Source organism: Oreochromis niloticus, linkage group LG15, assembly GCF_001858045.2.
Source record: "Oreochromis niloticus isolate F11D_XX linkage group LG15, O_niloticus_UMD_NMBU, whole genome shotgun sequence".
NCBI lineage: Eukaryota > Metazoa > Chordata > Actinopteri > Cichliformes > Cichlidae > Oreochromis > Oreochromis niloticus.
This window is the reverse complement of record NC_031980.2, coordinates 37,442,215-37,466,226: the sequence shown is the minus strand read 5'-3', so window position 1 is coordinate 37,466,226 and position 24,012 is coordinate 37,442,215. Positions and strand designations below refer to the sequence as shown.

The 24,012-nt window shown below is 40.8% G+C and overlaps 1 protein-coding gene across 3 annotated transcripts; it reads left to right on the top strand.

The window, feature by feature from the left end:
- Positions 1 to 1,096: 1,096 nt before the first annotated feature.
- si:ch73-60h1.1 (calcium/calmodulin-dependent protein kinase type IV) lies at positions 1,097 to 24,012 on the top strand. Of its 3 annotated transcripts, none has more exons than XR_003214150.1 (12): positions 1,097 to 2,191; positions 5,044 to 5,122; positions 5,494 to 5,556; positions 7,449 to 7,531; positions 8,462 to 8,534; positions 12,743 to 12,833; positions 13,797 to 13,871; positions 14,874 to 14,949; positions 15,230 to 15,356; positions 16,638 to 16,790; positions 17,404 to 20,575; positions 20,824 to 24,012. XR_003214150.1 is itself a non-coding variant. In XM_019346093.2 (12 exons), exons 2-12 carry the CDS (start codon positions 3,433 to 3,435, stop codon positions 17,914 to 17,916), a joined length of 1,368 nt encoding a protein of 455 aa, XP_019201638.1. In that variant the 5' UTR covers positions 1,099 to 2,191; positions 3,391 to 3,432; the 3' UTR covers positions 17,917 to 24,012. The 3 variants fall into 3 exon arrangements, 2 of the variants coding, with proteins under 2 accessions (XP_003452569.1, XP_019201638.1); XM_019346093.2 differs by adding an exon at positions 3,391 to 3,467 and having other exon boundaries at positions 1,099 to 2,191; positions 17,404 to 24,012; XM_003452521.5 differs by having other exon boundaries at positions 17,404 to 24,012.

Here is a 24,012-nt window from a genome sequence, read left to right as displayed (position 1 = left end):
AAAGAACCAGTATGACACAAACTGATCACTGATGAGTTTAAAGACACACAGACACACAACAATGAGACAAAACCAGCACTGGTGTCTGAGTCACTGAATAATAATCCAGAGATCTGTATTAAAAAGTTGCTGGTTCATAATAATGTGGTGAACTTTTATGCTGTTTACAGCGTAGTTTTTATTTGTTTAACAATGATAGAAACACACACACACACACACACACACACACGCACACACACACACACACGCACACACACACAGAGGGTATGACGTTAAAACTTTTTCAAAAATAATTCAGACCACCTGATGTATTTTAAATAGTCTGGCATTTCTTTTGTATATCATATTTACTTTACTGGATTATTGGTAAGCCGATATTTTCATGTAATTGATGACGTATAGGTATCAACGTAACAAGGAAAAGTGACTAGCAAAAATTTAGAAAGTAGAGACAGGAGAAACAGCCTTCAATCGTATTATGGGTGCTGACAATGGACATTTTTTCCACTGGAGGGCACTCTGCAACTTTGCTGATGGCAACTAAAATACAACAACCAGCAGATCAGGGATTTATGCTTATCTTTCATCATTCTAAAAGTTTAACAATAATAAAAATATTGGCCAGCATATTTAAATTCAGATTTTCAAATGACCAGATATCAGTATTGGTAAAACTGTATATTGGTTGAGCTCTTTTTAGTTTACTATGGATTTCTGTACAATCAGGAGAGGCGCCATCTGGTGGATATTAGACGGACTGCAGGTTTAAAGCATTTTTCACTGGCTTCTCTTTTCAGATACTGGTGTATTTAGTGTTGTGCACTCATCCTCTCCCGTGTTCACAAATATCTTTACGGAGTCCCGGAATTCAGTTTGATAATATTTTTAATGTCTCTTTCATTTTTCCACACTCTGGAGTGCTCAAATAAAAGTCATGCAGCTTGTTTAAGTCAAGAAGCTGTTGCCCCAAGGCTACCCCGTGATGATGTCTTTGAAATATAGAAAGTAAAAGCTTAGCTTAGAAACAATAATAATCCTTAGCACAAAACTATATCAAACTGCAAATAAAGCCGTGGTGCGCGTCTCCTGTTTGTTCGTTAAAACTTGACCAGAAACTGATGAGATGCAAAGAAGGAAACACTTCAGTGTTTCAGTGCTGTGCTTCTGTGGCGCTGGGCAAGTCTCCACATGTCACGCTAATGTACATTTATGTATTTAGGTTATTTCTGTATTTAGGCTGCTGACAGAAGCTTCGGTGACTGAGAGGACGGTGGTCCAATAGGAGTGGGGTTCGGCTCCCCCGCGGGGCTGTGATTGGTTTGCGGGGTGGCAGCGGGGCGGGGCTGTGAGATTACAGCAGCATCTCTCTCTCCGCAGATCCAGCAGACATCTACCTACCCGGGAATCAGACCCCTGAGCATCGGACGCTGACATCCTCCACCTACTCACCCCGGTCGCAGTCTGTTTCCCGACACGCACCCACTCTTCGGTGTTGGTGTGGTGGCTCTGTGGGCTGCATCTCCGGAGGGAGGCTGCTGCGCTCCGAAGAGACGGACGGTCCGTTTCTGCCGGTAAAAACACGGAGATACTAAGGCTAAAACCCGGGAGGATGATGATGGACTGAGCTGATCCGACGTCTGAGAGGTTTTTAGGGCCCGATGGAAGCTGCGACACATCTGGACCTGGAACGTCTGGATCCCGGCTCCAGCTTCGGTCTGGATTAAAGAGCCGTGCTCATCACCGGGGGTTCGCTGTATTTGTTTTGTTCCTTTAGTTTTTGCCCTTTCCTCACAGATAAACGGTCCTGATTGAGAGTTTGAGGGAGCAGGCGGATCCCCCTCCTCCTCCTCCTCCCCCTGCTGGTCTGGATTAAAGCCCATCAGGATCATGAATCATCCCCCCTCCGTGACTGTAATCTGGGCTTTACCGAGCTGGATTTAAATCTGAGATCTGATCTGGATTACTCTGCTCCTGGTTCTGATCGGGTCACATCTGGCCCGGTCTGAACCGGTCCCGGAACTGGTGTGATCTGTAACTCGGTCCCGGTCGTCTTGGTGCTGGTTTGGGGGAGTTCTGCTATCATCATGCCGACGTCCCGGCCTGGTTCGGAGCCAGTGGAGTTCTGGGTGGACGGATCAAGGCGGGACGGGACGGTGGAGGAATTCTACACCCTGAGCTCGGAGCTGGGCAGGTCTGGAGCACATTATGGGGGGGACAGGGGAAAACTGACGAGTTCATATGGACACTTCATTGGGCCAAAGTTGCCTACATGAGGGGTCCATGTGATCCTTCAGGATTAACTTTGGCCACACTTTATAATCCATCCCGTGGATTACAGAGTTACTCATTTGTATAAGATACCGGTTAAATACTGGTTCCCGTTAGTATTTAACGGGAAACACCGGAGCAGAAGCAAGAAAACAAAGCTTGAGCTTTGGTGTCAAAATGGTGTCAGCAATCTTTGTCTTCTTGTGTAATCACAGAGTGAAAATGTGTTTTATGCGCAGCATCTTGTTGTCTGCACATTCACGTTGAGTAATCAGTATAAGATTTCAGACTGGGCCACTTTAAGCAGATTTAAGTGATGGTTGTTAAAAATATTGAACGACAACAGTAAAACACAGCTACATCACGTGCTTGGTGCATGCGTATAACCTATCTATCTGGTATTATCTATCTATACACATTTATAATGATTTTTAAAATGAGGTATATTTTTAGCAAAAAGCTTTAGCATTTTTAAGACTTATTTGATTTCGTTATTTAGCTTTTAGCTCTATCTAGCTGGTAAATTAGAATATTGTGCTAGCATCTATCCAATTTCATACTTATTTTTTAATGATAGAAGGGGAATTATTTCCATTTGCTGATTTAAGTTTTTTGAACAATTTACAATACAGTTTTTCAAATATTTTACTAATATATTTGAACACTTTACAGATTTTTATTAATAAATCATATTGATATCTTCCAGGTTTTCAGTCAGTATTGATGTGGATATTTTAAAACATAAAAAATGACAACATAAAAAGAAATAAATTCAAATGTCTTACATTGATCAATAAGTACTTCTGTTGCTTAAAGTACATTTAGCTTACACGTCTCTACTTTTACTGAAGCTATGACTGCAGCAGTTTAATTCTGTACATTTATACTGCTGTGCTTTAAGCTTTCCTCCTCAGTGTCTCCCAGTCTGTGTGGCTCGTGTTTAAAAACCATAAAAAGTCAGGGCAAACATGGAATTTGAGCTAAAAGACAACAAAGATGAGTCGTGAAAGAGACCTGCAGACTGTTGGAGCTCGGGCAGTTAGTTTGTTGTTTGAATGTTTACAGTATGCAGTGGTGCAGTGGACTGTGTGTATTTACACACTGTGTTTGTTGTTATCTCAGCAAACACCAACACCCACAACACTGACAGCAGATCTGCAGAAAATGATGAAAATGATGTCAGCAGTGAAATCAAACGTGTGAGCATGCCGCCACCAGTTCTATTACCAGGTGTCCTGTTGCCATGGAGACCAGCCAGGACTATGTGTGTGAGAGAGAGAGTGTCTGTGGTTGCTTCTCAGATGGATCTGTTTCCTCCATCTGTCCCGGCAGAATACCAGACCCCTAAACACACACACACACACACACACACACACACACACACACACAGAGTCATGGTTATGGTTGTGACCATGAATTAATTGGACTTACCCTTAAGTAATCTTACTCTAATCCTAACCGAAACCCAGCTTGCTTCCAGCCATAATCTAACTTAAGTCTAACTTTAACAGGCAGGTGTGAAAAGAAAAAAGCACACTCATAACAGAAAAGATGGAAATAAAACATGTCAAATAAAAACTCAACTTGATTTTTTTATATACGTCCACCAGCTGTTAAACCTTATCTAAACCTTTTTAATTTGAGTAACAGAATAAGTTGAGTTTCTTGCTGCCAGATTCTATTGCAGAATCTGCTGGGCCATTATTGGATGGATGCACCGTTGTGCATGCTTCAAACACAAGGACTTCCTCTTGTAGGACCAAAAGTATCTACAGATTTGAGGCCTCTATGTTAATTGAGAAAAATGTGTGAGATGTGGAAAATGTGGAGACTACAGCTGCCACAGCTGCTGTACGTTCTATAAAAAGTCTTGTGTAGATGAGGTAGTGAAATTGTACTTCAAAATTGGTTTCGTTAAGGAAATTATTTCTCTTTTAGCACATGAACACAGTGTGGTGGGAGGTATAAGGAGTTGAAAAGAAAGAAAACCCCACACAAACCTGGAAGAGTTGGCTGGATTTGTACAAAATGAAATGGCTGGCAGTGGACAGCTGCGAGAATATCGATGGTTACACCCTCGTACAATAAAGAGGATGTATGCGGTATCACAAGACACAATAAGACAGATGATCAATTTGTTTCACTAACTCATCTAGAAATTTTGACTTTAATATCAAAGTGGACACTCATTTGGTTTTCTTAATGTGGCCCTAATTCTCCATCGTATAGTCTAGTGCAGGGGTGTCCAACTCCAGGCCTCGAGGGCCGGTGTCCTGCAGGTTTTAGACGTGTCCTTGATCCAACACAGCTGATTCAAATGGCTAATTTACTTCCTCAGCATGTCGTGAAGTTCTCCAGAGGCCTGGTAATGAACTAATCCTCTGATTCAGGTGTGTTGACCCAGGGTGAGATCTGAAACCTGCAGGATACCGGCCCTCGAGGCCTGGAGTTGCCTACCCCTGGTCTAGTGGAACTACATGTCTGAATGCCCTGTGGTGGAACAACCACTACTTTCTTGGGGGGTTTTGTCACTGCACCAACATTTAAGAACCAGCAGGAACCAGTAAAAAGTCTAAATGTTGTGTCATTCATACAGTAGAATAATTATCAGTGTTTCCTGAAAATGAAACTAAATTTTAGTACTTAGTTCAAGTGCCTGTTTGCCTCCAATAAAAGAATCTCAATTGCTCCTTTTCAGTAGTTCGGTCTGGTTTCCATGTTGTACACACAGGTCTTTGCAGTGTTCAGGTTTAAATGTTTTGTGTTTCCTTCCAGAGGAGCGACTTCCATTGTGTATCGCTGTGAGGAGAAACAGACCCAGAAACCCTACGCCGTCAAAGTCCTCAAGAAAACGGTCAGTGAACCAGCATGATGGAGACTTTAGCGGTCCAAAAATATATAACATGTGCACAGATGAGTCGAAACATTATTAGCAAGAAATGATAAAGAAAATAACGTAGACTGTCCAGTTAGAACAGTGCAAGTCAAAGTCGAGGAGTCAAAGTCACATGTTGGTTTGCCAAACTGTGTTTGGAGGGGTGGCTTCTTCTGATTCTTGGTGGCTACCAATCCAACCTCCCGGACGGATCTGCTGCTAATATCGTTGTGATATACAGGAAACCTTCAAAAATCTGTAGGGTAACACTGTTTTGGCAGAAGATATTTGTTATGTTTTGGCTTATAAGGGTAAATCTGTCCATTCTGATAATGTTTCTTCTGTTGCAGATTGACAAGAAAATTGTTCGCACCGAAATCGGCGTTCTGCTGCGTCTTTCTCACCCAAACATTGTAAGTATATGCTATATATTTTATTGGGGCTTTCTCTCTATAACTGTAGGGTCTTTACCCTACATTATAAAGCACTTTGAGTGCTTTGGCACTATCTGAATAAAATTAAACTGAATTGAAAAGAGGGTTGAGTGCCTAAAACAGGTTTTTTGCCGAGCTGTAATGATGCTTGTTTAAGGGCGTCTGTGGGAATTGGGTTGTTCTTGGACCCAGCCTTGGTTCATTTGGCTGCATGCCGGTAAACTTTTTTCTGAAATGCATTTTCAAAACCATCAGAAATTTAAACATGGATATGCATTTGTAAAGAATTATTTGATGGGTGGAAATGGAAGTCTTAGCCCAGAGATCCACTAGACCCCAAATGATCTGCTAACCCCATCAGACAATAGCCAATAAGCTCCCAGACTGTGAGTGGTCTAGTTCAAGTCAGGTCACTTGTATTATATTTATATGTATTACTTGACCAAAATTTTCCAACAGCTTTTAATGTTGCTGGATAAAAGTGTTGTAGAGCTGTGAACTTTGAGGAATTATTCTTGGTCCATTCATGTGAGTCACACATAGTTGAAATAAGTGCAAAATATGAAGAAATATGGTAGAAAACACCAAAACAGACACTTCGGGTTCTTGCCAGGATATGAATTAATGACTTACTTTATAATATGCAGAATAAATCAGTTCATTTTTATTGTTAAAGTTCATGTTGACCAGTTGTTTCATTGAACACACACTGGTCTGGTGTGACTGAATAATCTCTTATTTTCAGTCGACTCTAAAATTTTCCCCATAAATCTCTCTTTTCTTTGTATCACTGATTTTAAACACGACCCTGTAATGTGAGCTAAAACACTTGTTTTTGAGCTCGTAAGAATTTAGATTAAACTTTATTTCAATCTGAGCATGGGCCAGAGTTCATCTACCAAGTATGTGAGCTATAGCATGTATTCTAATATTTTATTTAAGACAAGACTGACTCATCAGTTCTGTTTTTCTTTTCTTAGTACTATTTTAAAAGCAGATCCAGGTCGATAAACTGCACCACATCAAAGTATGTGATGTGTGTGCTTTTTTTATTGTACTGTAAGTATTGAACTGTCGATTGTCTGTTTCGTGTTTGTTTCTTTATTTGTTGAATCTGGGACAATGATGACTGGAAACACTATGTTCCTGCTTGTAAAGTTCAAAAATACTTTAAAGTGCTTGCTCTTCTCAAACATATTTTAAGAGATATCGAGTGTTTATGTACCAGAGGCAGAGTCAGTTGGTTTTGCCTTCCACTGTTGGTACAGTTTCTATTAGTGCCTTTTGTTTACCTGGTGGTTAGGCTTTGGCACTGAAAGCTACTTAGGCTTTAAAGGCTGGGTTTAGGCTCTGAACGATCCTTGAAGATTTTTACAGGCCTAGGCTGGGATTAAGTTGTAAAAAGTGGTTGATATCAGAATTAGTTAAGATCTAATCCACCCTGAATTGCATAATTAGATGGATGGATAGAAATGACTTAGGTTCTATAAAGTGCTTAGTTAGGTTAGGTTTAGGCTTTATGCTGATAGATAATTAGTAGGTTCAGACACTTAAAATCCTAAAATGGTTTAGGAAAAGTTTGTGCTTATATCTTTCATATTAGAGTTGGGAATGACATAACCAAACCCAGCATGCCATTCTATAAGACATCTTCATGTGTCACTGAGGAACACCAATGACTTTGACAAAACTGGACATTTTTGCACTCTGAGAGTGAATTATTCAATTAAATTACCAGTAATTAGAGCAACTAACAACAGTCCCACTGAAGTTCTATGTTTATATGGACATTGTTATAGACATATATGACTCAGTATTCGCTCGTGCAGTTTTAATATACTTTTTGCTTTTTGTGCTTGCCTGTGGCTCAGATCCAGCTGAAGGAGATCTTTGAGACAGACACAGACATTGCTCTGGTGCTGGAGTTGGTGACTGGAGGAGAGCTCTTTGACCGGTATGTACACACTCACATTAGCTGCTTTAGCTGTCCTACTGACATTGCTGTAATTTTTGTGTTTAATTGAAAGTATCACTGGTTGGCTTAGTTTGAGAAATTTCTGATTGCAAGTTGGGCTATAGTTTGGAGATCAGTTACAGTAGCTGTTGTGTTTAGTAGGTTGTGTTGTTGTAATGGGAGTAGTTGCTGTGTTGCAGGTGTGTGTAGATGTATGTATTGCTGTATCATCAGTGGTTGCATATGCTGCATCAGTTGTGTTGGTTGGTCAGCTGCAGGTGTTGAACCAGATGGTGAATAGTGGAGTTTGGCTTGATCCATTTTGTTGTTATGTTTAGTTACAGATGTTGAGTTGGTGTGTTTAGCTGCCGATTTGCTGATTTGCTGTATATGATGTAGCGAATGGCGGAGTTGCAGTACTTTCGGTGTTTTAGAAGTTGTGTCCTGTTAGGCCGTTTCTGTAACTGAAGTTCTATGTTTAGGCACAGAGGTCCCTGTGTTAAGTTACTCATGTTGTTATTAAAGAACTTCTCATGTTTACTGGAGGTGTTACTGAAGTTTCAGTGTCAGTGATTGGTCATTTACATAAATTAACATGTTTAGTTGCAGCAGGTGTCGCTGTGTTTCGTTGTTGGTGTAATGTGATGTGGTTGTTTTGACTGCATAAGTTTCCATTTTTACAGGCTACAACTGCTACAGCTACAGTGGTTTGCTCAGTTTGTCCTGAGACTTCTAAACTGAGATGCAAAAGTCAAAGAGAATGAAAGTACTAACAGCTTTTTCCAACATCTCTGTTGGAAAACCGAACCAGACAAACACGTACATTAGTAAAGTGTAACCAATCAGAGAAAAGATAAAGAGAAATAACAAGATGTCATGCTGCTCTTGATTTTCATGTCATTTTATCTTTGACTGTATTTTTGTTTCCAGGATTGTGGAACGTGGTTACTACAGTGAGAGAGATGCCGCTCATGTCATCAAACAGATACTGGAGGCTGTGGCGGTAAGATGCTGTATTCAGTGTCTGGTTTGACTTTGACAGCGTTTTATTAAATTGTAATAAAAAATTGAATTATTGTGGAAACAAAGGCCTCTATAGGCTACAGGCAATGAGAGGAACTACAGAAATCCTGAAAGGAATTACAGAAACAGCCTCTTTGCATATAAATGGTAAATGGCCTGTATTTGTATAGCGCTTTACTAGTCCCTAAGGCCCCAAAACGCTTTACATATCCAGTCATTCACCCATTCACACACTGGTGATGGCAAGCTACGTTGTAGCCACAGCCACCCTGGGGCGCACTGCGAGGCTGCCGGACACTGGCGCCACCGGGCCCTCTGACCACCACCAGTAGGCAACGGGTGAAGTGTCTTGCCCAAGGACACAACGACCAAGACTGTCCGAGCCGGGGCTCGAACCGGCAACCTTCCGATTACAAGGCGAACGCCCAACTCTTGAGCCACGATCGCCCCTATAAATAACCTTTACAGGCCCAAATGCAAGTGTTACTAATTAAAAGCCAAAAGTTTAGTTGCTGTACTTCCCATGTTTAATCCCAGGTGCTGCCTTTGTTACAGTAGTTGATGTACTTGCAGGAGTGGCTTATTTTTTGACCTATGTTTGGTTACACATGTAGCTTACATTGCATGGCTTAGATGGAGTGGATTCATTGTATAGTTGTAGGTCTTGCTGTCACTGCAGTAGCTGGTTTAGTGGTTGTTGTTTGGTTGCAGTAGCTTCCATGCTGCAGGTGCTGCTGATACTACAGTAATTGGTTTAGTTGCACAGTAGTGATGCTTAATCACATTTTCAGTAGTCGCAGTTTTATTTGGAGTGGCTGCTGACAGCTGACATTGAGGCTCAATTTAATATATATTGGTTGGTGTTGCTATACTTTGTATATTTCGTAACTGATTGGTATGGTTGCAGCAGTTACTATGCTTAGTTGCAGTTTCTTCCGCTGAAGCATGGTTGGTTTGGCTGCATTATTTTGCAATAGTTGCCATATTTATTTCCAGCTTCTGCTACTGTCATTCCACTAGTTTGTTTATTTGATGTAGTTGCTATGTTTAGTTACACGTGTTGCATCAATTGCCATGTTTGGTTGCAGGTGCTTCTTTTGATGTAGTCGTTAATTCAGTTGCAGTAGTTTCCACGTATAGTTTCTTTTGACATTACAGTAATTGCTGTTATTTTAAGACTTAAAATGGAAGAAGGTCTGGGAACCTGAGCTCTGTCTGGGTTTTCTGCTTCTGATCAATCAGCTGCAGCGTCTCTGCTGTCTGTGGATCATTTACCTCCATCCACCCCTCTGCTCATTAGATTACTGCTCACCCCCACCCGCTCTGCTCAGTCTCTGCAGCCTCACACCAAACCTCAGCTTTAAACAGTCTGTTTTTAGATCAGAAAGGTTTCATGGAGAGCAGGTCGTCAAATCCGTAGAGGCAATGTATGTAAAATTAAATCAACACTGTCAAAGGTGTTGGGCTTTTTTTTCTCATCTGATGAAGCTAATTTACCATTTTTTTGGTCACAGGCTGACTAGAAACATATTAAGCTGATATTTATCTGAAAGAACTAGATGTGACATTTCATTAGCACAGAAACATTATACGGCTCTAACTGAAGTCTGCTATCTTACCATTCAGAAGAGGATTTTTTTCCTCGTGTAGGAGTGAGCCCTCCTCCAGCTGATGAATCACAATCTTCCTGTTTCTCAACAGATTTGATCAAATGTTGAAGTGGCACAAAATCATATTTAAAGGTCAACATGCTATGCTTAATACAAAACCAAGAAGCATTCACTGGCATGCTTATACAACACTGTACTGAACACAGAAATACAGAATGAGCTGATTAAAGAAGCGAGTGAATCATAATAACATGTCATTATTGCCAGCATGAGAGATCCCAATCTTTTGATGATCGTCTGAAGCTTTTTGTTGCTGCTGCGGTTCTGTCTGTAATCATAATGAAAAACACACTCGGGCTGAGAGGCGTGTCTGCCTGTCAAGACAAACTCAGGGGAACAAACACAGGTGTTGATGTGTTTATACTGAGGTTTGGTGCTATTCAGGCTTTAGCATGGAATTAATGTGGAGGCATACAACAGCTGTATCAAAGAGTGTGTATATATACACACACATATATATATATATATATATATGTGTGTGTATATAAACTCATTTGGTTTCTGAGCATGGCTCAGTTGGAGGTATTGCTGTAGTTGCAAGGGTTGAATGAGTTGTGGTCACGACCATGTTTAGCTGGGGGAGGAGATTGTTTGTTTGTTTGCAGAAGTTGTTGCTACATTTGCAAATTTTTAATTAATTTTGATATTAACCACTACTTGCAGGTGTTGCTGCTTTTGCAGGATTTGCAATTTTTGGCTTCAGGGCTTGTTGTAGCAATAAATTAGATTTAGGTGCAAGTGTTTTGAGCTTGCTTGGTTACATAGCTGGCTGTGTTAAAGTCACAGACGTTGCTGTAGTTACCAGGTTTGTTTTAGTGCCAGTAATTGGTATGTCTAGTAGGAGGTACAGCATGAGTTGCAGTGGTTGGCATAGTTACAGTAATTTATATATATAGCAAGTGACATTATTGTAGTTTCATTTGTTTGTTTAATTGCAGAAATTACCCTGTTTAGTTGCATGTGTTGCTGTAGCTGCAGGAGTTGCTGTAGCCGTGGTTGATTTAGTTGCAGGTGTTGCTGGTATCAGTGTTGTTGCACATGGCAGCAGCGTGCAGTGGCTGCAGGTCTCTTATGTAACAGCTGCTTCCATCCTGCTGCTGAACAGATTAAAACCAGAGAGGATTAACGCACGCACACACTCGCACACACTGACCACAGCTGACCTACATCTACAACGCAGAGAAACATACGCCCCTTTATGTGTGTGTGTGTGTGTGTGTGTGTGTGTGTGTGTGTGTGTGTGTGTGTGTGTGTGTGTGTTTGGGGGGGGGATTACAGTACTGTTGTATTTGTTGTATGTGATGTGAGTGGCATTAATCTGTAGCACAGAAACATCCCGCAGTCCCTGAACACAGCAACATCTTAAATAGCAGATTCTCAGCATCGGAGTAAAGAGCCTACAAGGTTGTGTTTGAAATTAGAAACAGAATATCAAAAGAAATCCATATTTAAACTTTTAGATTGCCAAACATCAAAGCAGAACCGAAAAACGACACGGAGCCCGTCTGCCTGTTCTGAATTACAACCCAACACCTTCACCAGCATGAAGGAGGCTCTTTTGTCTTCCTCACAATGTCAACAACTGATTTTGTGATTCAACATCAAGCCGTAACTCCATCCATGTCTTGTTTTTTTGCAGTTGGAAATGACCATATTTGAATAATGTTTTCAACTAAAGCTAGCTAGCTAACACTGATGCAGAAATCTGCGTCTTCTTCTTTCACCTGCTTCCTTTAGGGGTCCCTACAGAGGATCACCTGCCTCCACCCTATCCCTTAAGTCCCCTTCTGTCACAACAACCCTCTGCATATCCTGCTTCACTGCATCCATGAACTTTCTCTGCGGTCTTCCTCTTTTCCTCCTGTCTGGCAGCTCCATCTTCAACATCCTTTGTCCAATAAATAAACTATCCCTCCTATACATATCTTTGCTGCTCAACCTGAGCTGTTCCTCTGATATACTCATTCTTAATGCTGTCCATCCAGGTCTTTGGAAAATCTTCAGTGTAGCCACCTCCAGCTCAGTGTCCTGTCTTTTTAAGAGCCACTGTCTCCAAACCAAGCAACAAAGCACATCTAACTGTTATAATCTATTTGATTTCATTTATACATCACCAAATCACAACATGCCCTGAGGTGCTTTATATTGTAGGGTAAAGACCCCTCAGTGATACAGAGAGAATCCCAACAATCAAACATCGCCCTATGAACAAGCACCGTGTGTCACTGTGGAAAGAAAAACAAGAACACGTCTGTGGGTTCTATTCCAGTTCTAAAGCTATAAACGTGTTTATTTTTGCTGCAAAGTTGGGGATTTTAACTTGGGAGTCCATGGGGACTGACTCGCTTTTGGACCAGCCTCAAGCTTCAAGTGGCCATTAGAGTAAATGCACTTAAGCTCTGGCTTCATTTTTCAGTCCAGGAAGTTTCCGCTTGATGAGCTCTGCAAATTGTTTCAGTCAGGCAACAATTGGATCATCTTTCCCACTTTTTTCATGCTTTTCTTCTCTGTGCTTTAGTATTTACATGAGAACGGTGTTGTGCATCGTGACCTTAAACCAGAGAATCTGCTGTACGCCGACCTGTCTCTGGATGCTCCACTGAAGATAGGTAACAAACTGCCACCTCTACACCTGAATACAACAGACTGACATGACAAGTTTATCATGTTCCAACACAACTTGTGGAAAATAATCAGTTTCTCTCAAATTTTTTCTGTTATTATCTACCACGCTGTCTGTTATCATCAGTGTTGAAACAGTGCAGTTTGGAAATGCTGAGTATGACTGTGATGAGACGTAGATGATCTAAAACACCTGAAAGTAAAAAGAAAACTAGTTTCCTGGCTCATAACAACAGGAAATTATTGCCCTGTTTATTCTAATTTTTGTACTTTCTAAAGTACAACACCATCTGCATTTGCAAATAACATGTAAGTAACTGCCCTAAAGACTCTTTTCAAATCTGCTCCTACCAACTCAATTATTCCAGCTTTTACTTTATGTAAAATAAAAAACAACATTCTTAAATAACCACAAACTACCCAGAAACTGTGGTCGTCTTGTGGCCCTGAAAATATGTATGAACACTGGAGTTTGCTGTGAGAAAGGGTGCCCAAACATTTGCATACAGATTTAGCATTAGTCTTAAATTTAGGTTTTGCATCCAGCTCAACCTTTAGTGTCTTTGGCTGCATTTGAGGCATTAAAGTTGTGACAGTATCATATTTAGAGCTTGTTTAGTCTGAGAGGTAAAAACTCTCACAGAAACATATTGTTGGCACAGAATTTGGTTCATTTTTGGAGAAGCTCCTCTGCGTCCAGATGGCCAGCGAGCCCTCGGCTAACAGATACAGATGGAAGCCTCCGTTCCTTTCGAGTGAAACTCCTCTGCACCAACACCTTCCTTTAGTTCAGAGACTTGCCTGCAGAAAAACACATTTTCCTCCACCTCCACTGCTTCACCCCCTCATTTCTCTTAATATAGAAACAGGAAACTGCACAAAACAAATGCATTACAAGGTTTTTATCTTGCTTCAGTCTGAATGAAAGAAAATATTCTCTTCTTTTACAGCTGACTTTGGTCTTTCGAAAATCATAGATGACCAGGTGACCATGAAGACAGTCTGCGGTACTCCAGGGTATTGCGGTGAGTACAAAAATACCATATTGGTGTAGCGTAACTAGGAATACCACATTCACTTAAGCTTGCTGTATTCTTATCTATATGGCCTCCAATCACACAACATTAGTCATCTCAAAGTCCTTTGTACTGTAGGTTGAAAGCCTACTGCATTATAACACAAAATAGTCAAACGAGCCCCTATAAACAGCACTTGGCAATCAGAGAGAGAAAAATTTTTTGCCTTTTAATAGGAAGAAACTTCCAGCAGGAAAAGGGAGGGGCTGCCATCTGCTGCAACCAGCCGAGCTCAGAGGAAAGAATAGATGGCAAAAATAAGACACAGCACACAGAAACAACAAATAGGACAACACAACATACTGAAAAGAAGCATAAAAAAGTGAATGAGAGAAGAGTGATGGAGAAGTGCTACGAGTATCATGTGAAAATTCTCAATTTATCAGGACGTAGTGAAGAGAAGTTACTATGTCAGTATTTGCACTGTGATCTTTCTAATCAGCTGAAGGCTGAAGGACAACCAGATAATGAGAAGTTACAACGTTAAAATGATTTTTTAGCATTACTCTGAGATAGGATGCTTCTGATTTTGACAATGTTGTGCAAATGAAAGAAGTCCTAGAGATTTGCTTAATGTGTGAGTTAATTAGCATATCCTCAAAAATGACTGCACAAACACTCCAGCATAGTGTGGGATCTTTAATCTCAATGATACGACATGACACAGCAGCAGGACTTGGTGGTGTAGTAACAGCAAATGAGCAGCACTTTGAGGTGTGGGGAAAGGTAACGTGGTAACGATATGGCAGCTGACGCTCTGGATGGTGTCTGTAGATGTTGCTGTAGTAGGTGTAGTATCAGTAGTAGATGTGTTTATTCACCTGTGTTGCAGTGATATATGCGAGTGGGCAGTAATGCGTTCCCTGTAGCTTGTTCTCTGTGGGATTTCAAAAACTCTCTGTTAGAGCTTCTGTCAGCCATCTGCTGTCTAACAGACTCTTCTGCTTGCAGCTCCAGAGATCCTGCGGGGAAATGCCTACGGCCCTGAGGTGGACATGTGGTCGGTGGGCGTGATCCTCTACATCCTGTGAGTCCATTAACACCTTGCTGCCAGTCCAAGCGTACACTCATTCCCATCAGTATATAAGTTTTATGGTCTTCCATCTGATTCATAACAGCCATTTAACACAATGACATAATGTGAAAGTCTGCATCCTGTTTATCTGGTTTCCTCAGACAGCAATTAAGCGTGTTAATGCTGCCTTCAAATGGATCTGAGAGCAACACACTGCTGTGGTTTCTCATCTAGAAGTGATGGCAAAATAGGCGTCCTTTCCTAGACTCTTTGCCTTTTGTTTTTTCCCCAGACTCTGTGGGTTTGAGCCCTTCTTCGACCCAAGAGGGGATCAGTACATGTATAGTCGTATCCTCAACTGTGACTATGAGTTTGTTTCTCCGTGGTGGGATGAGGTCTCTCTCAATGCTAAGGATCTGGTGAGTTACACCAATGATTTGACATTATTATTTATGTTAAATGTGAAGAAGTGCAGGACCTCACACTTTATTTTAAAGCTCACAGACATGTTTTGTACTAACTCTTGCTGCCAGGGCAGCGTAGTAGAAACTTAAACTGACCTGAAAGACTTTATACTGGGCATGGACTGGGATTGGTGACATCACTGGGACATGTTCAGAGTGACTTCACATTTTATATTAACTTGTCTGGAAACACTTTGGACTTCAAACAATATTAGACTTGGATGTATATTTGTGATGCCGTTTGGTACGCGTTGGATCTTTGGTTGGTGTCGACTGACACGACTAAGGCTTATAAAATACTAAAACTGATAGGTTTGTAGCTTGAACCTATTCGCTGGAACGTTAAAGGCAATGTGATTACACAGCAAGCAAGACACGAGTAGGCAACATTCTTTATGTTTCACGTGCACGGGAGAGAACTGGACAGGCGCCGTTCCTTCGCTTGACCCCAGTTGCTCTCGTCCACTCTCCCGTAACACTGCTCTTTTATTGTGGTTACATGAATATGCATAGGTTCATTAACATATGACATCTTATAGGTATACATGTGAACAAAGAATACCCTGAGTGTGTGTGTGTGTGTGTGTGTGTGTATCTGTGTGTGTATGGGGTCAAGATGTAACCCCAGGAAGACTCCCCAAAGCTGGTGCCAGGAGTCTAGCGGTACATCTGAACAAAAGGCTCTTAGACTCAAACAGATATACGTGTGTTTGCTATACCATATATCAGCAGGAGAAGATACGACCTCTCCTAGGAGGTGTGTGATCTATGCCAGAACACTCTGAAGAGGAGTGAACGCACTCCCCTCTTCATGCTACACAGAGTTGTTACAGACCTCCTAGGATGAGACATTCTTTCAATCTACAAATGATTATATACTTCTAAGCATATATGAGTAAATATTTCTAAGCATAAATGACAATCAACAATACAAATCTAACAAAAACTAGACTTGGACTTGACTTATCTTGAGTGGAGACTTGTTTGAAATGATGTGGAACTAGAGATTTATGGAATGACTTGACACGCTAAATTGCCTTGGCCTTTACCTCTGAATGACTAAAGATCCATTTCTTGGTGTGATTTGAATTCAGAATGAAGTGAATGACTTGATAATTCACATGAGCCTGATTCTAAATCTTGAATCTTAACATTTATTCATAGATTGGACTTGGACTTGTATGAAGGCCTCGGAGACTTTACCCGAACAGTTTGTCCTTTCTGATTTGTCCGCAGGTCAGTAAGCTGATTGTCCTCGACCCTCACAAGCGCCTCAGTGTCCGGGAGGCCCTGCAGCACCCCTGGGTGTTGGGTAAAGCTGCCCGGTTCTCTCATATGGATACCACCCAGAGGAAACTACAGGAGTTCAACGCTCGACGCAAACTTAAGGCCAGTCCTTTGTCATAGTTTCATTTTTGTAACTGACACAGTGATTGGTTTTGTGGGCAACTCGGGAATGACTCTTGTACATAAAGCCAGAAATGAAATCAAGAACTGCTCAGAGCATCTGCACCTGTATACTATGTGGCCTGAACTTTTATATATGCTTCCTTTACGTAGTATTATTAGAAAACACTGCATACATTTTCCTTGCTGTCCAGCTGATACATAGCTTTATCTATCCACAAAGCCAGATCACACACACACACACACACACACACACACACACACACACACACACATATATATTAGTTAAACTGCAGGTGAAACTTCACCAGGGCTCCAAATTCCACACACCAAAAGTTGGCTTTCAGATGATTCAAACTTCATGAATGAGGTCAGAAACTGTCAGTAAAGATATTGATAAGTCTGACTCTGGTGATCACAGGATTTACATAAGAGCGGGCTGTGGGAAATTACAGGACAGGCTAATAGAGAAACATATTTAACAGGAAAGAGGAAGCTGAAAGCAAATACATATCAACTAAACATAGTTGATAAATCTGCTTTAAAGACTTTTAAAAGATCCTGAATACTCACTCACTTTTTTGTGTGCTGACAGGCGGCCATGAAAGCTGTCGTGGCCACAAGTCGGATGCATGAAGGTTCGCGGCGTCGCACAGACAGCTGTGACATTCCAGGTTCAGGGGCTTCCAGGCAGAGCAGCATGCAGCAGGACCCGCCTCCTGAGTCTGCATGCTCCACCCAAAAAGACAAAGAGGCTCCACCTCCTGACCAGCAGTTACCACAGGAAGTTGAATCGAAGTCTGCTGACCAAAACGCCCTCAGCCCCTCTCCTCCACGCAGCCCCAAACTACCCAGCTCTGATGTCACACCCACAGGGCCCATCCCCACCAGACCGCCACTGCGCGCTGATGGGCTGCGACAAGTATCTGTAATCCCTAAAAGCATGCTGGTCCAACCCCGGCTGCCGCAGAAAAGCTGCTCTGTCATAGAGCCAACCCCTAGAGTTGGGGCCACACCCACACTGGGCTCACCCCCAAGTCCCAACAACCTCAGCAATGGCTTCACAACTGGGGCGGAGCCTACCAGTAAGACCACCCACTGCCAGTGATCACATGGCAAAATTATAAAAATTCTCCACTCTGCTTCAGTTTCACACAGAAGTAAAAAACTTTCAGCTTTCAGCATCTAAATTAACTTATTCGGACCAAATTACAGTAAACCTAAAATCTGCAGCTCATCGCGCACATTTAACCAGCATCACCACAAGTCTGGGATCTCTTTGGCTTACATGCTAACAGATACTGATTCATGGAGGGTTTGCTGGACACTTCTGAAGATGGGCAGGTGTTTTATCTTCGGTTTTTTAGTATAAAGGCCTTAGATTATTTAGGAAAAGTAAAAATAAGTTCTCCCATCAGCACTCGTTCGCTCTGGCTCTTTCACCGTGGTGAGGAAAATAACACCAAGGTTTTTAAATTAATGTAGAATATATTTAAATAAAACATCATTTAATTACTTTATAACATTAAAAAAAATTTTAATTAACATTTAAAAATTAAATTTTACCCCCCAAATTATTAAAATATGACAAATTTCTTTCAATTATCCATGTTAATCACTTTACACACACGATTATGTGAAGGTGGACTAAAAACACAACAAATGTAATAAATGTGAATTGTTTCTGTTCAGTAATGCAATCTCAGTAGTATTGTGAGCTTGCGTGCTCATTTTCACTGAGACAGTGGATGTGTTAAGCTAAGTCAGTGACAAATAACCAGCATGCTGGGGAGCAGTTTTCAAGGCCGTGCACATTTGGACTGGAGGGTGTGTTAGCATTTAGCTCACCCACTATAGCACTTCATCAAGTAGCTCTGAATTGTTTAGCACATCAGCAAGACTTTGTATATTTTTGCAAAGACTCAACATATTTGGAACAAATTCTAATAATAAAATAACTCGGAAGAGCTACAATTTATTTGTCTTACCACAGAAATGACCCAGTGACAGTGACGTGTGTGTTTACAACCAAAATGAAGCACTCCATCAGTGACATTGGACAACCGGTGTCAAAAAGGAGCTATTATTCTTTTAGTTTTTGTTATTTTCTATAATATGTTACAGTTTGAGCTTTGAATATTAAACATGGCTAACATTTCAAATAAAAAGGTGAAAGTATGTAAAAGTTATCCATGTATGCAAAAAACTCAATTTTCAGACTTCTAGAAAACTTGTTTACTGCTGGTTTTTGTATTTCTTTTTAAATGTAATATTTTTTTAATGTTCAAAATTTTATGTTCTCATCTGCTACAGGCAGTATATGCTTACCTAGTGTCAGGCTTACAGAAGTTAGCGGATTCGAAGAAAGTGGGTTTTTTGGGGGGACGGCTGAATATCTCGTTTCAGACCTGATGAATTGAGGAGATGCAGTATTTTTCAACTTTGCTAACTCTGCACTTGCTATCTCAGTTGTAGAGATTTGGGGAAACTTTAGAATAAACAGGCCACTGCGGCTTTCAAAGTAAACTTTAATGGAGCACACATTATAACAGTAAAAGTAAAAACTAACACCCAGAAAGTTCCTGAATTACTGCAACTAAATGCCGTTATTGACTGAGCCGTTTATCACATACTGAGTTTTTAATAACCCAGATTCACCAATAAAATCTGCATCTAACATCAACGAGGTTAATCAGGGAGGAAAAAAAGTGCTTCATTTTTGCTGCAAACATTTATTTTGGTCTTTGCAGACTCGCACATTAAAGCAACATTACAACATTTTGCGCCAAACACTCACATGTGCTACAGTTAGCTTAGCATAGCATATTACTGGCAATAAAGAAGCAGCTAGCTTTGTTATAAGTCCACTTTCCACCACCTTCAGACTTTACAGCCCAGATCTCGTAAACAGACTTGGATTGCTATCATGTGAGCTTGATGAATGTATCTGGTACCAGAGCAATTAGGATCAATTTTGGACTCTTTTTTTTTTTTTTCTTTAGCATTTCTGTGGTAACATTTGGGCGAAATCTGGCAAAGAGCTGACTGTTTGTACCAGTTTGTGGGCCAGATGATTGTGCCTGCTGTGAATTAGATTTGCACCACAACTTGCCTGGGTTTGACAAAATCACGTTCAAATCCAACATTCAGATACTGTATGGATTCCCTAACTGAGCGGCACAGTGGGCCCCCTTTACTGCAGCTAAACATTCAACAATCTAATTTAAAAGAAAAACTTTAAAGAGGCAATAATCAATTATTTCCTAAAATCCTAAACTCCCCAGGTTTAATGTTCATGCTTTCTGTCTGTTGGCAGGTGTAGGTGGAATTTCCTCCATACTTAACACATAAACATGAAACTGAAATCCATGCTGATCTTTTCCTTTAAGTCCTGATCTGGGACAAACTGAGACTTGAGTATTATGTCTTGGGCTGCTTCTTCTGCTTCTCCGGGCACAGAAAGTGGACTTTTCCTGTGATGCTCAGGACAGAGACTGATTGTATTTTATTAAACTTACACAATGACTTAACGCTCACCTGCATGAACAGATGTGCTTGATTCATGGACAAAGAGAGAGGGCGCAGCTTTTTTCTCAGCTTTTTCTTCTTCTTCTGCATCCCTTTTTTTTTAGCATGCACGCTCAGACTTTCATGTTGCTGTAAAACTCTGAGTTTTTTAATCCTTTTTACTCTTTACCGTCGACACCCGCTGACGTGGTCACGCAGCTGTATGAGTAAATAGAGTACCTCCAGTGTGTAGCGTTCAGGTAAGTAACTTGTGTTTGTGATCTTCTCGTAAAACGTTGTGTTGTTTACACTTTATCAGCAGTGACGATGCGATCTTATTTGCACTGTACATACTGTAGTTTGGTTTTAGACAAGTTATTACTGACATCTTTACTGCTAAGAAACATGTTCAGTGTTTAAGCTCCCAAATATACCAAATTTGACCTTTGTGGGAAATAAACCCCTTTCATCCGATCTAAAACCACACATTCTACCTCTTTTTGTACAGGGGCTTCCAAAATGAAATGAAAAGATGGAGAGCGATCTGGAAAGAAAATGAGATGAGACAAGAAAGATCCAATTTACATTTATACTTAAGGTTACGGTGGCCAAGACAGAACCAACAGAAACTCTGAGAAAACAGAAGCAAGCACTTTAAAGCAGCCAACAGTGTGTGCTACCTAGCAGGAAACATTATACTGCGTAGCTGGTTCCACAGTAGTTAATCACTGTGAGGTTTTGGAGATGTTAGAGTTCTTAAGAACACTATATTGGCTATCGAGTGGTTTCTCAAACATTTTGTTTAATGTGTCAAATGTGCACTCACGACACCACAGCTCATTAGTCAACAAGTCCTGAATTTATCACGAGTCAGTGCAGGAAATTCCTCTTAACTGACTGCACATATGCTCACACAGAGCAATTAATATGTTTGCTTAATCACTGAGTGAGGCTGGTCAGGAGCTACAGGCTCATGATGAACTGGCTGCTTCAGATGTTGTTTATCTGAGCAAGGCCGCAATCTCCGAAAAATCATGGAGAGGCTTTCCAAGATGTACAGGCCTGGATGCCTCATACTTTCATTGTTTTCTGCATCCTTTCCTGTCTCGTTGCCACCAAGCAGACTCCCAGGCCATCGGTGCTGGCACTGCCACCAAGCAGTTTTCTTGTACTGCATATGAAGAATGGACACGACGTTGGTTTTTTGAATAGATGAGAGGGTAGATAGCTCATGTATCAGCTAACACTAGCAAGCTTGGTCAGGAAGCTGCATCCATTAGCGTAAGGTGAATGAAAGGTTCAATATCAGGACTTTCACACGTGCGACAGGGGTTATGCTTTTTTTAGACCTAGCGAACTAAAAAATATTTTCAGTTTCCTGGAAGGTTTGGGCAAAACAACTAAAAGTACTTTACTGCTGGTTGCAAAACTGTGACATCACAAAAATGTGACTGTTTACTTCCAGCGGTTGCCCTACATCAGAAACATCAGCTATGATAGGACAACACCAAAATGACCATATCAGACACAGATACCTGGCAGGTTATGCTAATTAACACACAGGTAAAATACTAGAAAAACATTAGTGTCACCTCTGTACACTCAGCGTGACAGGATAAAAATCTATTGAGGTCAAAACCGTTTTTGTATCAAGATATAAACATATAAACATTTTTCCACCTGACCGTCAGTTTTCAGCCCCAGAGTTTAGAGCTTGGAGAAAGTCTGCATTGTCCCATCGGTTTTGGCACCTCGTGCTGGTGCAGTGCTGTGGGGAATGTTTTCTTGGCTCACTGTGGACCCTAATACCAACAATCATGGACTGAATGCCAAGGATTTCATGAACACGATAGCAAGTGTGAACCCACCAGAACACCTTTGGGATGTGGTAGTACAGGAGATTAACAGCTGTATTCTAATGGAAAGCTGTAAAAGTGCAGAAGCAATGAACATGATCATCACTGTTACTTTGCAATTCAGCATTTTCTCACTGTGCTTCTGAAAGTGAAATAAGGATGCTTAACTAAAATCTGTCAGGCTGCATCTGCATGACATCATCAACGTTTGAATCCGCCTCCACACTGACAAGTTGTTTCTCAGCAGAGAGCTCAGTCCACAGTGAACCACTTCACATAAAACCAGTCCAGTCTCTGCGTTTTCAAGCCGCTTTCACTTTGCAAACAGCAAACCTGCATCCCAGCATCGTGTCAGATATAAATCCAGAACCTGGAAGATAACTTAAGCTAATATCTCACAGCTTTGATTCTCAGTGAGCAGTTAATAATGGATTGGATTTCATAAAGCGCTTTACAATGCCACTATTCATTCACTCTCACATTCACACACTGGTGGAGGCAAGCTACTGTTGCCCCCCACACAGTCGCCCTGCTGATTTGAAGATCAAATCTTTTATTTTAAAACAAGCTAATTAAGCTGCATGTGCAACACACCAGGCTGGATAAATGTCATTATTTATCAAATTTGTAAATAATATTAATACGTTGAAGCAATCCAATGAAGCCTATAGTGGTGTTTGGTATTTGATTTAGCTACCTTTTGACTCTTTTGACTCAATTCTGAGTCTAAAGAAACTCATTTTAAAGCACTTTAAACAGAAACATGTGAAGAGGTGCAGTAAAGTCTCACTGTCGTGTTTACAGCTGCCTAAAAGTCTTCTCAGTTTTTTCAGCTTCCTCTGCTTTGTGTTCTGTCTCAGCCACCATACAAAATCCTAGATTATGAAGAGGAGCACATTTGTTCCTGAAGGGCTTTTCTTTTTTAAAGAGGAACCACAGCTATAACCAACACTGCTCCCAATATTTATACAAACTGATGGATGGATGGACATGCCGATCACAAGCTTACCCTCTCATAAATTCAACAGTCTGTCTGTCTAATCACTGTCCCATATTTTATTTAGAAAAAAATATATTTGCATTTATGCATCAAATAATCCTCTTCAATTTAGATCACTCACCCGAGTTTTCACATGTTTACATGGGAAGTAATTAATCATTAAAAAGGAAATATCAAACCCGGAGTTTCTGTGATTGGTCATTCAGACTGTCAGTCACAAAACATATATTTGGGATTTTGAATTTCTGACTGTGAGTCAGACTTCAGTTTGTGATTTGGTTCCTCTTTAAACCATTCAGTTAAAGCACGAGTTTTCCGTTGGACAGATGTGTCACAGCTGGATGCCACGTTTACCTGAGCACAGGTGTTTAAAGCTTCTTGCCAGACGGAACACACTGGATAACTAGCAGTCACGGTGAACGCATGTAACTGTATATTTGATTTATATCTATACACTTCTGTAAGAACATGAACATTTTGCTTCTATTTATCTAGCCTGTTAGAGATTTGCAGGGTGGGGTTGAAGTGGGTGGGGCTACAACTATAAATGGTATTTGTTTTGTGTTTGATGAGTATAATTGTACCTTTTTTTTAAAGTTTCTGACAGCTGACATATAAAGTAACAGTGTAACAGTCTGAGCTGTTACACGTGTATCTTTGCATGTATTATTTAACTTCCTTTGATCACATCAGATTGAAGAAGCAAGCAGGGAGCTTGAATCCTGCAGGACTCTGTAACAGCAGCTCAGCTGATCTGAGGTCTGCTTGAATGAACTTTTGCTGCAGGATGTTTCAGGCAGGGTTTTGCATCACATGTACAGTAAAGGATATGAATCACTCA